A 14,872-nucleotide genomic window follows, 5' to 3' on the forward strand; every position below is an offset into this window, starting at 1 on the left:
CACGCCTGTAATCCCAACACTTTGGGAGGCTGATGTGGGAAGATCACTTGAGGCCAGGAGTTCAAGACTGGCCTGGGCAACATAGCAAGACCCTGTCTTTACAAAAATAAAAGAACAGGCCCAGCTGCAAAACTAAAAAATTATTCTAAAAATAGGCCCAGCTAAACCCAACCTAAATTGCAGAATTATTAGCAAATGCATGATTATTGTTTTAAGCTAGTAAATTTTGGGGTGGTTTGTTATGCAGCAATAGACTACTAAAACACATAGTATCTAGGATATGGTGAGCATTCCAATAAATGTTTAATTAAATTGTAAGAGATTAGATGAGTAATTTGACTAGTCAGCCCTCATGGTCCTTCCAACCACTGAGATTCTATGGCCCTGATAATACCTTGGATTATGCCATTACTTTCTCTACCTCTGCTAATGAGTCACATCTGGATGCGATATAGTTGAGTCCTTGGACTTTGTGACACTTAACACATATAGAGACAGCTACCTGGGGTCACTTTATTTTTTGACAGTCTCTTTCAAACCTACTTTTTTGCAGTACTGTGGAATCCACTTAGATATTCACATATGAAAATCATACCTCAACTGCCATTTACTGTATAACACAAGCTGTTTTGAGGGAAAGTAATGGAAGTATTTGTGCTTCCAAGACATTTATACTTTCCAACTTATTCTTTACTCATTTTGCAGCCTTTAGAATTTTTCTCCAGTTACTTATTAGAGAGAGAAAACCATGATGACCATGCTGCGAGAAGTGAGCTAACTAATCCAAACTATACCATTTGGTAAAGTTTGAAATGGCTTAGAATTTCGAGTGATCTACATGTTGGAAGACTCAGCCTTTGAATTGTTAATCACTTTACCCTTTCTTTAGTGCTGTACTATTTATAATGGGTTAATCAATTTTCCTTATTTGATTACTTTGGGAGGGGCTCAATGCTATGGGTTTATACCAGAGTATTTTTAAAAGACAGAGTATAGTCCAAACATCTGGTTGGTCTTTCTGAGGTCATGCATCAAAGCCAATATTTTACCATTAATATGGTTTGGCTCTGTGTCTCCATCCAAATCTCATCTTGAATTGAAATCCAAATTGCAGTCGCCACATGGGAGGGACCTGGTGGGAGGTGATTGGATCATAGGGGCAGTTTCCCCCATGCTGTTCTCATGATAGTGAGTTCTCACGAGAGCTGATGGTTTTAAAAGTGTTTGGCAGCTCCCCTTTTGCTCTCTCCTGCCACCTTGTGAAGAAGGTGCCTGCTTCCCCTTTGCCTTCCACCATGATTGTAAGTTTCCTGAGGCCTCCCCAGCCATGTGGAACTGTGAGTCAATTAAACCTCCTGATATGGTTTAGCTGTGTCCCCACCAAATCTCAACTTTAATTGTATCTCCCAGAATTCCCACGTGTTGTGGGAGGGACCCAGGGGGAGGTAATTGAATCATGGGGGCCGGTCTGTCCCATGCTATTCTCGTGATAGTGAATAAGTCTCACAGGATCTGATGGTTTTATCAAGGATTTCTGCTTTTGCATCCTCTTCATTTTCTCTTGTCACCGCCATGTAAGAAGTGCCTTTTGCCTCCTCCCATGATTCTGAAGCCTCCCAAGCCATGTGGAACTGTAAATTCAGTTAAACCTCTTTTTCTTCTCAGTCTCAGATATGTCTTTACCAGCAGCATGAAAATGGACTAATACAGTAAATTGGTACCAGTAGAGTGGGTTGCTGCTGAAAAGATACCTGAAAATGTAGAAGCGACTTTGGAACTGGGTAACAGGCAGAGGTTGGAACAGTTTGGAGGGCTCAGAAGAAGACAAGAAAATGTGGGAAAATTTGGAACTCCCTAGAGACTTGTTGAATGGCTTTGCCCAAAATGCTGATAGTGATATGAACAATAAGGTCCAGGCTGAGGTGGTCTCAGATGGAGATGAGGAACTTGTTGGGAACTGGAACAAAGGTGACTCTTGTTATGTTTTAACAAAGAGACTGGTTGCATTTTCCCCCTGCCCTGGAGATTTGTGGAACTTCGAACTTGACAGAGATGATTTAGGGTATCTGGCAGAAGAAATTTCTAAGCAGCAAAGCATTCAAGAGGTGACTTGAGTACTGTTAAAGGCATTCAGTTTTATAAAAGAAGCAGAGCATAAAAGTTCAGAAAATTTGCAGCCTGACAATGTGATAGAAAAGAAAAACCAATTTTCTGGAGAGAAATTCAAGCTGGCAGCAGAAATTTGCATAAGTAGCAAGGAGCCTAATGTTAATCCCCAAGACCATGGGGAAAATGTCTCCAGGCCATGCCAGAGACCTTCACAGCAGCCCCTCCAATCACAGGCCTGGAGGCCCAGGAAGAAAATGTGGTTTCATGGGTCGGGCCCAGGTCCCTGTGCTGTGCGCAGCCTAGGGACTTGGTGCCCTGTGTCCCAGCTGCCCTGGTCATGGCCGAAAGAGGCTAACATAGAGCTTGGGCTGTGGCTTCAGAGGGTGGAAGCCCCAAACCTTGGCAGCTTCCACATGGTGTTGAGCCTGTGGGTGCACAGAAGTCAAGAATTGAGGTTTGGGAACCTCTGCCTAGGTTTCAGAAGATGTGTGGAAATGCCTGGATGCCTAGGCAAAAGATTGCTGTAGGGGCGGGGCCCTCATGGAAAATCTCTGCTAGGGCAGTGCAGAAGGGAAATGTGGGGTTGGAGCCCCCACACAATGTCCCTACTGGGGCACTGTCTAGTGGAGCTGTGAGAAGAGGGCCACCATCCCCCAGACCCCGGAATGGTAGATCCACTGACAGCTTGCACCGTGCACCTGGAAAAGCTACAGACACTCAACACTAGCCCATGAATGCAGCCAGGAGGGAGGCTGTACCCTGCAAAGCCACAGGGGTGGGGCTGCCCAAGACCATGGGAACCCACCTCTTACATAACCTGGATGTGAGACCTGGAGTCAAAGGAGATCATTTTGGAGCTTTGAAATTTGACTGCCCCACCAGATTTTGGGCTTGCATGGGCCCTGTACACCCTTTGTTTTGGCCAATTTCTCCCATTTGGAATGGCCGTATTTACCCAATACCTGTACTCCCATTATATCTAGGAAGTAACTAGCTTGCTTTCGATTTTACAGGCTCACAGGTGGAAGGGACTTACCTTGTCTCGGATGAGACTTTGGACTGTGGACTTTTGTGTTAATGCTGAAATGAGTTAAGACTTTGGGGGACTGTTGGTAAGCCATGATTTTGAAACTTAAGGACATGAGATTTAGAGGAGTCAGGGGTGGAATGATTTGTTTGGGGGCTGTGTCCTGACCAAATCTCAACTTTAATTATATCTCCCAGAATTCCCACATGTTGTGGTAGGGACCTAGGGGGAGGTAATTGAATCATGGGGGCTGATCTTTCCGATGCTATTCTCATGATAGTGAATAGTCTCACGAGATCTGATGGGTTTATCAGGGCTTTCTGCTTTTGCTTCTTCCTCATTTTCTCTTGCCACCACCATATAAGAAGTGCCTTTCACCTCCTGCCATGATTCTGAGGCCTCCCAAGCCATGTGGAACTGTAAGTTCAATTAAACCTCTTTTTCTTCTCAGTCCCAGATATGTCTTTATCAGCAGCATGAAAATGATCTAATACACCTCCTTTCTTTATAAATTACCAGGTTTCAGGTAGTATCTTTATAGCAGTGTGAAAACAGACTAATACAGCCTTGTTGCAGTTGTAGCAGAAAGGATCCAAGTCTAGACTCTACGACTTAATGGCGCAAGTGTCAGAAGCCATTGATTCTGTGTTTACAGACTACTCTAATGGATACATGGGACTAGAAGGGAACTGGAGTGAGAAGGCAGCAGCCTGCAGAAACTGGGCTCTCTGTGCACTTCTTAGTCTCCTGTTATAAATATGAAATGTTTCCTTGGCTTTGGCAGATTTCTGTGCCTGTCCCTGCCATCCTGACAACTTATTCCTGGTTTGACATTTCTAGTTGAGCCCTTGGTATCATAGGCTCCATCTAGTTGTGCCCCAGGATATTCAGCTTCTGTTCTCATCCATGGCCACTGCTCTTGGTTTCCTATTTGGTCCCGCCCTTCTAGCAGTCATTGGAACTTGCTTTAAGCCTAATTCCTACTCATCCTTCAGATCTCAAGTCATATGTCATTGCCTTAGGAAGAATTCCTTGAGACTCAAGACTAGGTCAGGTCCTCTTGATACATGCCCCAAGAGTTTCTTGTGTTTCACCTTCACAATTTGTAATTTATTACTTTTCACAATTTGTAATTATTTTTGTCATCTGTTCTATACCCATCCTATATCTTCAGCACCTGGGACAGTGCTTAGCACAGAGTAGGTGTTTAATAAATGTGTTCAGTAAACATGAAACAATGAGGCTTGTGACTTTGGCCCCTACCTCTTTTTGTATTTACAAGGTCATATTGCACATTATATCTCAGTTTATGCATGTATAAATTAGGATAATATTATTTTACCTACCTCACAGTTCAAGGTGCTATGCATGTAGCAGATGCTTAACAAAATGCTTGTAGAATGAGTGAACGCATATGCTATCTCTATGATAAAAGAAATCTATATTTTAACTAAGATTTATTTCACTTAACAAGATAAATGGAGTACCCAAACAGGAGGAGTCATGTTTTTTGAACTGGAAATAAAATTCAGGATTTCATGTACCTTTGCCCAGGGGTCTATATTTTTCTTCTGGTCATACTTTAATACTAGACATATTTTAAATGGGGAAAGGGGAAATTTTTTGAATAGATTTGGACAAAACTAGTAATGATTGACTTTTCCAACTTCTAGGCTGGTTGTGGCTGTCACAGATTTTAACTCCTCGGTACACCAAGAGTACAGATTCCAAATTGCCTATATCTTAAAAACTTGTAAGAAAGAAGCAATGGTGAATGTGAATCTGAACACCAGGGAGAGTTCCAGAAAGGGAACTCCCATCAGTTGGTACTACTAATTGGCCTTATGAAACCAGTGGCAGGATAAGATCTTGACCTCTGAGAATGACAGCAAAAGTGCTCTCAGCTTAGCAGGACCTGGTACTACAAGTCTCACAGGCTGGCTTACCTTTGGCCTGGATTAACCTGCCTGTTTTCCCCATTTCCCCTATCAGTACAGGGAAAATACCTTGCATATAAAATACAAATGCTACTTAATTTTTCTTTTTCTTGTTCATCTCTTCTCCACCATGTCCACTCCCTTCCGGGATCCCTCCCATTTGACATTTCCTTCGGGATACAGAATACAGAGAAGGAGAAGGTGCAGGAAGGATCCAAATGTTACTAGAGTTATACATTTTATTTGAGCTTCATCTCTTTGGAGAAAGGGGAACAGGGATGAGAGGATTAAGTTAGAGATGGTCTGGCACAAAGCCCAGAGATGTGGGGTGTGTGAAGAAGGAAATTCATGACTAGAATATATACTGAAGGTGAAATGAGGGGAACCTGGATAGGGAATTCAGAGATAATTGTTGGCATTTAGTAATGTGATCTGGGAGTATGATCCCAGCGCAGAGCAAGGAAGGAGGCTGGCAGGTAGTAGGAGTCGCAGTCAGGGAGGAAGTACTGCTAGTTCGTATCCAGTCTAGGTCTCTGGACAACTGACCCCTTTCTGGGTAGGAGGATTAGCCAGCATTATCTGACCCCTTATTTCTAGTTCACCTCCTAGACATCTTCATTGCTGTTGCCCTCCGGTGAGTATGAATCCATAGGATGGCGTCTCCTCTCCACTGACCATGTCCGAGTCTCAGTCTGAGACTGGGTGGAAGCCATAGACGGATGATACATAGGCCTGTAACGCTGCTGAGGAAAAGTGTGAGCTCTTGGCCTAGATTTGGGGTCAGGCTCCATCTCAGGCTCAGTCTCAGGCTGGGGCTCCATCTCGGTCTCGGTCTCGGTCTCGGTCTCAGCCTTGGGCTCCATTTCAGGCTCCAGCTCCCGATCCAGGTCTAGGTCCAGACCCAGCCCAGGCTCTTGTTCTGATTCCAGCTCCAAATCCAACTCCGACTCCTCTTCTACAGGCTGTTGGATCTTGGTGAAGCCTGGACTTACATTTTTTTGGCTTCCTAGAACACTGCTGCTCATTTTATATGTTGAGTTGTCATTCTGAAATACAATTAGGTGGGTTAAAATTTCTAATTAAATTTAACTTTCTGCTTAACGCAGTGGCTCATACCTGTAATCTCAGCACTTTGAGAGGCTGGGGCAGGAGAATCACTTTAGCCCAGGAGTTCGAGGCCAGCCTGGGCAACATAGTGAAACTTCTATCTCAACAAATAATAATAATAATAATTATTATTATTTTAAAAACTAGCTGGGCATGATGGCGCATGCCTGTAGTCCTAGCTACACAGAAGGCTGAGGCAGGAGGATTGCTTGAGGCTGAGACTGCAGTGAGCTGTGTTTGCACCACTGCACTCCAGCCTGAGCAACAGAGTGAGACTTTGTCTCAAAAAACAAACAAACAAAAAAACCCAGAATTTTAATTTTTGAGCAGTCAAGGAATTTCAGAATACAACAGGACTTAAGGTACCAGAACCATGGGTTCCTTGCAGAGTAGAAAATATTTCTTGCCTAAATCTACTTTTCTGTTTATTATTATTATTAATTTTGACACAGAGTCTTGCTCTGTTGCCCAGGCTGGAGTGCAGTGGCATGATCTTGGCTCACTGCAACCTCTACTTCCCGAATTCAAGTGATTCTCTTGCCTCAGCCTCCCAAGTAGTTGGGACTACAGATATGCACCACGACTGGCTAATTTTTGTATTTTTAGTAGAGACAGGGTTTCACCATGTTGGCCAGGCTGGTCTCGAACTCCTGAGCTCAAGTGATCCACCCGCCTCAGCCTCCCAAAGTGCTGGGATTATAGGCATGAGCCACTGCACCCAGCCTTTATTTATTTTTTATTAAAAATTTTTTAAAATGTTCTTTAAAATGCCGATGACATCATCCATAAATCTGCTTTTCATCTTCTTTCTACCCTCTGGTTTCTCAGTTACTCACTATTCTTCAGACTCAATCAATTTCCAATTTAGAATTTCTCTGGCTTTTCTAGCTAGACCGGATTTCATGACCAACCATTTAAAACAGCAATGGACTTAACAACATTCTGAAACATCTTGTCTTCTTGATCTTACTTGTCTTGCCAACCCCCAGTGCAATCCTTGACAGGGCATATAAGGCTGTGTGTGACCTGGCCTCTTGCCATTCTTCTTTAGCTTTATTCCAGCTGTGGTCCCCGCCCTTTGCTCTCACCATAAAGCTACCCAGAGTTGCCTGACTACTGCTCAGCTTTGTGCGTGCCACTCCCTTTGCCTGCCTTGTCCTCCTCCATCTTGTCCACATCCACTTAGTCATCACCCCAGATTCAGAGCCAAGATGACCAGGCAGGACCACAGCTTCTTTTGTGTTCCAACTACACCTCATTCACACTTCCATCATAGTACCGGTAACATATGGCTTTATTTATTTACAAATCTACTCCTTACTAGACTCTAAGCTCCTTGTGGTATATGACAGGGCCTGGTTCTTGATATCCCCAGTACCAGACACTGAGCTTGTCACATAGCAGGCGCCCACAGGCCTTGCATCAGCCTTGAATCAGCCTGTAACAGCATTCCTCAAAATTCATCACTTCACCTTTCCTGAAACATTTTCTTCTCAACCACCATATGACACTCTTCTGCTTTTCCTCCTTCCTTCCTGGTTGCTGCTTCTTGGTCTCTTTGCCGTCTCTACTCCTTCTATTGGACTTCAAGATGTTGGTATGCCCCAGGGCTTCATCCTGGGACCTTTCTCTTCTCTATCTCTGCTCTCTCTGTAGGGACTTTTATTTTGGGCCCATAATTTTCATTACCATCTATATGCTGATGCTGATGATTCTTTGGTTATAACCCTTCCCCTGATCTGCAGGTTCATAAATTCACTTCCATTCTTGACATCTCCATTTAAATGTTTAATAGGCAACTTGAATTTTTTTGTTTTGTTTTGTTTTAGACAGAGTATCACTCTGTTGCCCAGGCTGGAGTACAGTGGCATGATCTTGGCTCACTGCAACCTCCGCCTCCCAGGTTCAAGTGATTCTCCTGCCTCAGGCTCCCAAGTAGCTGGAATGACAGGCATGCGCCATCACACCCGACTAATTTTCGTATGTTTAGTCGAGAATAGGATTCACCATGTTGGCCAGTCTAGTCTCGAATTCCTGGCCTCAAGTGATCCACCTGCCTCACCTCCCAAAGTGCTAGGATTATAGGCGTGAGGCTGCACCTGGCCCAGGCATTTTGAATTCAATACACATGAAATAGAACTTGCTCCTCTCCTAGTCTTCCCTATCTTAAATAGCAGAAAACAATTGACATATTCAATACCAAGTCTTAATATAAGAATGTTAGTACATTAGGAAAATATTTTTTAAAAACATAGTAGATAATGTCCATCTTTTTTTTTTTTTTTTGACCGGGTCTTACTCTGTCATCCAGGCCAGAGTGCAGTGGCACAATCAAAGCTCACTGTGACCTCAAACTACTGGGCTCAAGCAATCCTCCTGCCTCAAGCTCCCGAGTAGCTAGGTTTACAGGTATGCACCATCATACCTGGCTGATTCTTAATTTTTTTTTTCAAGATAAGAGTCTCACTATGTTGTCCAGGTTGCTCTGAAATTCCTGGCCTCAAGTGATTCTTCTGCCTCAGTCTCCCAAACTGCTGGCATTACAGGCATGAGCCACTACAGCTGGCTGATATGTCCATCTTAAACCAGCTGTCACCACTAGTCTTTTATTTTTTAATTTTTTTTGAAACAGGGTCTCACTCTGTTGCCCAGGCTGGAGTGCCGTGGCACGATCTCAGCCCACTGCAACCTCTGCTTCCTGGGTTAAAGTGATTCTCATGCCTTGGCCTCCTGAGTAGCTGGGGTTATAGGCACGCGCCACCATGTCCAGCTAATTTTTTTGTATTTTTAGTAGAGACGGGGTTTTGCCATGTTGGCCAGACTGGTCTCAAACTCCTGGCCTCAAGTGATCCACCTTCCCCGGCCTCCTGAAGTGCTAGGATTGCAGGCATGAGCCACCACACTTGGCCACCACTAGTCTTAATAGAGACACACAAGGATCCTTCTCATTAAATTCAGGAGTAAGACAAGATTCATCATTATTACTTGTTCTGAGAGGTGTAGTTAATGCAATAATATATGATATTGAAATAAGAATTCTAACAATTGGAACATAAGAGATTAGTGTTATTTTTAGAAAATATGTTCCTATTTGGAAAACCCAAAGAAATTAACAGTGAAACCTCTTAGGAATAGTAAAGTGATTCACAAAGGTAGCCAAATAATTTAATAAAAACCAATGAGTTTCCTATATGTTAGCAATTGCCAGTTAGAAAATATAATGGAAATGGCCAGGTGTGGTGGCTCATGCCTGTAATCCCAGCACTTTGGGAGGTGGAGGTGGGTGGATTGCTTGAGCTCAGGAGTTTAAGACCAGCCTGGGCAACATGGCAAAACCCCGTCTCTGTGAAAGATACAAATATTAGCTGGGCATAGTGGTGTGCGTCTGTACTCCCAAATACCCAGGAGGCTGAGGTTGGAGGATTTCTTGAGCCTGAGAGGCTGAGGCTGTGGTGCAATGTGATCATGCCACTGCATTTCAGCCTGAGTGACAGACTGAGACCCTGTCTCAAAAAAACAAAAAAGTAAAACATATAAAGTATCTAAGATTTTCCCATGTGAAGAAAGTCACAAAACCTTACTATGAATGAAACATTTAAGAAGACAATAAATGTAGAGACAGTTCATGTTTCTGGATAAGAAGAATGAATACCATAAAGATATAAATTCTCAGGTGATTTCATATTTTTAATACAACTCTAATGATTATTTCAATAAGATTTGTTTTTGTGGGGTGGGGACCTGACAAAAGATTCAAAAGTTGGTTTGGAAGAATAAATTGGTGAGAATGACTTAGCAAATTTTGAAATAGAACACTGATGACATAGGACTTCTTAACCAAATGTTAAAGTGTATTATACAGCAATAGTAATAAAAATAGTGTGATGGCTAGGCGCGGTGGCTCACATCTGTAATCCCAGCATTTTGGGAGGCTAAGGTGGGCAGATCACCTGAGGTCAGGAGTTCGAGACCAGCCTGGGCAACATGGTGAAACCTCATTTCTACTAAAAATACAAAAATAAGCCAGGTGTGGTGGCGCATGCCTGTAAGCCCAGCTACTCAGGAGGCTGAGGCAGGACAATCATGTGAACCTGGGAGGTGGAGGTTGCAGTGAGCTGATCGTGCCACTGCACTCCAGACTGGGCGACAAAGTGAGACTCTGTCTCAAAAAACAAAAACAAAAACAAAAAACACTGTGATACTGAAGCTATACAGGAAAATGAAATCCACAACTAAGCTAGAAATACACTTTAGTTTTCATAAGAATATAATATTTCATGAAAATAACATATCAGTAGGGGAAAGAAGGCTTATTCAATAGATGGTTGGATGGTGCTATGATTTGCACGTGTGGCTTCCAAAATCCATGTTGCAACTTAATCCACATTGTGGTGGTATTAAGAGGTTAGGCCTTTGGGGAGTGATTAAGTCATAAGGGCTCTGCCCTTGTGAATGGATTAGTGCCTTATAAAAGGGCTGGAGGGCTAGCATAAGCCCTTTTGTCCTTCCACCTTCTGCCATGTGGGGATGCTGCTGAGAGAAGATGGAAGAAGCCCTCAGCAGACACTGAAACTGCCAGGACCTTGATTTTGGACTTCTTGCATTCAGAACTGTGAGAAATAAATTTCTATTATTTACAAATTACCCAGTCTCAGATATTTTGTTATAGTAGCACTAATGAACTTAGATAGATGGCATATAGCCCAAAATAGTTAGCTATATAGATAAAAAATAAAGATTAAGCTGAGTGCAGTGGCTCATGCCTGTAATCCCAGCACTTTGGGAGGCTGGGGCGGGTAGATCATGAGGTCAGGAGTTCGAGACCAGCCTGGCCAACATAGTGAAACCCTGTCTCTACTAAAAATACAAAAATTAGCCAGGTGTGGTGGCGGGCGCCTGTAGTCCCAGCTACCTGGGAGGCTGAGGCAGGAGAATCACTTGAACTCAGGAGGCAGAGGTTGCAGTGAGCTGAGACCATGCCATTGCACTCCAGCCTGGGTGACAGAATGAGACTGTCTCAAAAATAAAAAAAAAAATAAAGATTACCCTTCAATACCTGTACACTGAAATACATTCTATTTACATTAAAGAGTATAACATATAAAAAATAAAAACAAAAATCTAGAAAATGTGTCTTATTTACCTTCTAAGAGGGAATGACTTTCTAAATAAAAAGTAAATATAAATAATAAGAAAAGGAAATATTAATAGATATGACTAAATATGTAAAAACAAATACGTTGAGTATCAAAATTATAAATTAAAAATAGAGAAACTTCCATTTATAGTAAAAGCAGACTGCATAATTCAAACCAATTAGTTAGTCATTACTAATTATTAACTACTAGTTAACTAGTTGTTTTTTATTACCTACCAGTTAACTAGTTGTGTGTGTTTTGGTTTTTTTTTTTTTTTTTAGAGTCTCACTCTGTCGCCCAGACTGGAGTGCAGTGGCGCGATCTCGGCTCACTGCAACCTCTGCCTCCTGGGTTCAAGCGATTCTCCTGCCTCAGCCTCCCAAGTAGCTGGGACTACAGGCGCGTGCCACCATGCCTGGCTAATTTTTTTGTATTTTTAGTAGAGATGGGGTTTCACCAGGATGGTCTCGATCTCCTGACCTAGTGATTTGCCTGCCTTGGCCTCCCAAAGTGCTGGGATTACAGGCATAAGCCATCGCACCCGGCTGTTGTACGGTCTTAACTGTTTCAGATATGGTGTCTCATTTCATCAACTAGGCTTTGTTTAATAATGATTTCTAGTCATTAGATAATATTAAAAAATACTTTAGTGCCCATCTGTTTTAATTTCCCTTTTTTTTTTTTTTTTTTCTGGAAACCTTTAACCTACACAGGTACTGATTTGAAAATGCTAAAGTGGGCCCAGGTCTCAGTATTTTTTTTTTTTAGACAGAGTCTCACTCTGTCACCCAGGCTGGAGTGCAGTGGCGTGATCTCAGCTCACTGCAACCTCTGCCTCCCAGGTTCAAGCAATTCTGCCTCAGCCTCCCAAGCAGCTGGGACTACAGGCACCCGCCACCATGCCTGGCTAATTTTTGTAGTTCTAGTAGAGATGGGGTTTCACCATGTTGGCTAGGATGGTCTTGAACTCCTGACCTCATGATCTACCTGCCTCGGCCTCCCAAAGTGCTAGGATTACAGGCATGAGCCACTGCACTCAGCCAGGTCTCAGTATTAATAAAAGGCTGAAAATTCAGACTTATATATTATTCTCCTTTGCATTTGGTCAGGTTGAGTAAACCTCATACTACAATGTAAAGGTAATAAAGCTGAGGTATTAGACAAGATTATAGATCTGAATCTCTGCTAGTTCATTAGTTTTATTATTCATCTCAAGAGTGGGTGGGGTGGGGAGGAATTCTAAAGGTATAGCTAGGGGAGACATTTAGAATATTTAGCAACTGGTAATAGACACTAACCAAGAATGCTGTAGAAGGATCCTTGAGGTCTGTGCTGGGTTGGGCAAACCCTCTCTTCAGTTAGGGAAATTTCCTGAATGGAACCCTGATGCCATGACAGTGAGGGCACTTGGCTGCTCAGATCCACTGCTATTTACCAAGTGGTAAGGGTGCATTTCAACATCCCAGATTCTGGTACAGCCATACTAAATACCTTTCCTGGACATCATTCGTCTATCTGATCAGGTATCCTGACTCCCAGCCCCCAGCCACCCCTCACCCATCCCCCCACTGCCCTCAATCCCTTCCCCCAAGCTCATGCTTTGTCTGTTTGTCTGACCTTTTCTGTTTCTGAGTAGGTTTCCCGTATCACTGTCTCAGATTCATCGATGCTTAACTCGGAGGAGCCTATGAACTTCCTTGACAAGGCAAACAGCACGGCATCGTGAACGCTGAGGAACAGCTGGGTCTTGGTGATGCCAGCATCAAAGAAATCATTCCTCTCAAATGCCCTGACTATGGAAGCTACAAACCAAACCCAGAACACACACAATGTCAGATACTTGGGGAGCAGAGGACCCAGGGTGCAAAACAGCCTTCTCATAGGGTGAAGGATACTCACAGTGACACCCTGCAATGAGTATCAAAATGTTGGCGTTTTGAAAGGCATTGCATATCTGTGGGGGGAGAGAAAATCAGTATCAGAAGGCTTTATACTTGCTAGGAAAGGCCTTCTAATTAGCTAAGTTTTTGTTTTGTTTTGTTTTGTTTTTTTGTGACAGAGTCTCACTCTCACCCAGATGGAGTGCAGTGGCGCGATCTTGGCTCACTGCAACCTTCGCCTCCCAGGTTCAAGTGATTTGTCCTCCTCAGCCTCCCAAGTAGCTGAGACTACAGGCACACACCACCATGCCCGGCTAATTTTTGTATTTTTAGTAGAGACAGGGTTTCACCATATTGGCCAGGCTGGTCTCGAACTCCTGACTTTGTGATCTGCCTACCTTAACCTCTCAAAATGCTGGGATTACAGGCGTAAGCCACTGCGCCCAGCCAATTAGCTGAGTTTTAAAACCCCTTTGGCCCTTCACTTGTCTGGGCGTATATGTACCTTGCATCCCAATTCAGCTCTACAAACATTTGATGAGTGGAGTTCTCTATGCCAGAAAACATCTACAGTGCTGGGAATGCAAAAGAGAATCAGACCGTATCATGTGAGGGTGGGGAGCAGGAGGGAGAGCTGCCCATAGTCTCAAGGGGATAAACAGTATACATCAAGGCAGGACGTCTGCAGGAGGAAAGCCCTAGCATAGAGACAGGCACAGGTGTGATGCAAACACTGTGGAGAGTCATCTCAAACAACCATATTTTGGCATGATGGCCTAGTGTTTGCATGAGACCCCCCTTGCCCCTGGAGTTTACTGAGCAGAGGAAGCAAGATGTGGCTCAGAAATGCTCCAGTGATGCAGTGGGGAACGGAATTCAGAAACCCTGAGGGTCACATTCAGAACTGCCCTGCAAAGTTGCATTTGATTTTAGTAAAACATCAGATGTTTACTATCAGATAAGTAAACATCAGCTACTGTCCTCAAGTTTACTTCAGCCAATATATACACTGTGGGGCAATAAATCTTGAAGTTTACTTCAAAGCAAATCAATATCGACTTTAATATTTAAGACTGAGTAGACACCAACCCTGAGCACTAAGTTAAAGTGTCAAAAGAAACAAACTCTGCTTCTTTCACTACCAAGAGGAAATGAAGTCATTCTTGATCATATGGCAAATCACAAAGTCATTTGGCAAAGGGCCACAACAGACTCTAAATGACAAGTGCTGGAAAAGGAAAGTCCCATGAATTAGGAAGAAGTTTAATCTGAGTGGTTGTCTCCAGTAAGAATGGACTGATGGGTAGGCCAGGCGCGGTGGCTCTTGCCTGTAATCCCAGCACTTTGGGAGGCTGAGGCAAGCGGATCACGAGGTCAGGAGTTCGAGACCAGCCTGGCCAATATGGTGAAACCCTGTCTCTACTAAAAATACAAAAATTATGCGGGTGTGGTGGTGTGCGCCTGTAGTCCCAGCTACTCAGGAGACTGAGGCAGAAGAATCACTTGAACCCGGGAGGTGGAGATTGCAGTGAGCCGAGATCATGCCACTGCATTCCAGCCTGGATGACGCAGTGAGATGCTGTCTCAAAAAAAAAAAAAAAAAATGGACTGATGGATTTTTCTTAGGTTCCAGTTTTCAATTATAAAGTAAATAGAATGATTTCTTCCAATAAG

General features: G+C 43.3%; 1 protein-coding gene across 6 annotated transcripts in view; it reads right to left on the reverse strand.

The window, feature by feature from the left end:
* Positions 1–5,294: 5,294 nt before the first annotated feature.
* The window catches only part of SLC26A8 (solute carrier family 26 member 8), an 82,582-nt gene continuing 73,004 nt past the window's right edge, over positions 5,295–14,872 (reverse strand). For 5 of the 6 annotated variants that reach the window (XM_054490898.1, XM_054490903.2, XM_054490899.2 and 2 more), the window contains 3 exons: positions 13,218–13,272; positions 12,936–13,120; positions 5,295–6,119 (listed from right to left, as the gene is read on the reverse strand). In XM_054490898.1, coding sequence (XP_054346873.1) covers positions 5,679–6,119; positions 12,936–13,120; positions 13,218–13,272 — 681 coding nt within the window. In that variant the 3' untranslated portion in view covers positions 5,295–5,678. The remainder of the gene's footprint in view (positions 6,120–12,935; positions 13,121–13,217; positions 13,273–14,872) is intronic. The other variant, XM_054490901.2, reaches the window with a different exon arrangement.

This window comes from Pongo pygmaeus, chromosome 5 (genome assembly GCF_028885625.2).
Source record: "Pongo pygmaeus isolate AG05252 chromosome 5, NHGRI_mPonPyg2-v2.0_pri, whole genome shotgun sequence".
Taxonomy (NCBI): domain Eukaryota; kingdom Metazoa; phylum Chordata; class Mammalia; order Primates; family Hominidae; genus Pongo; species Pongo pygmaeus.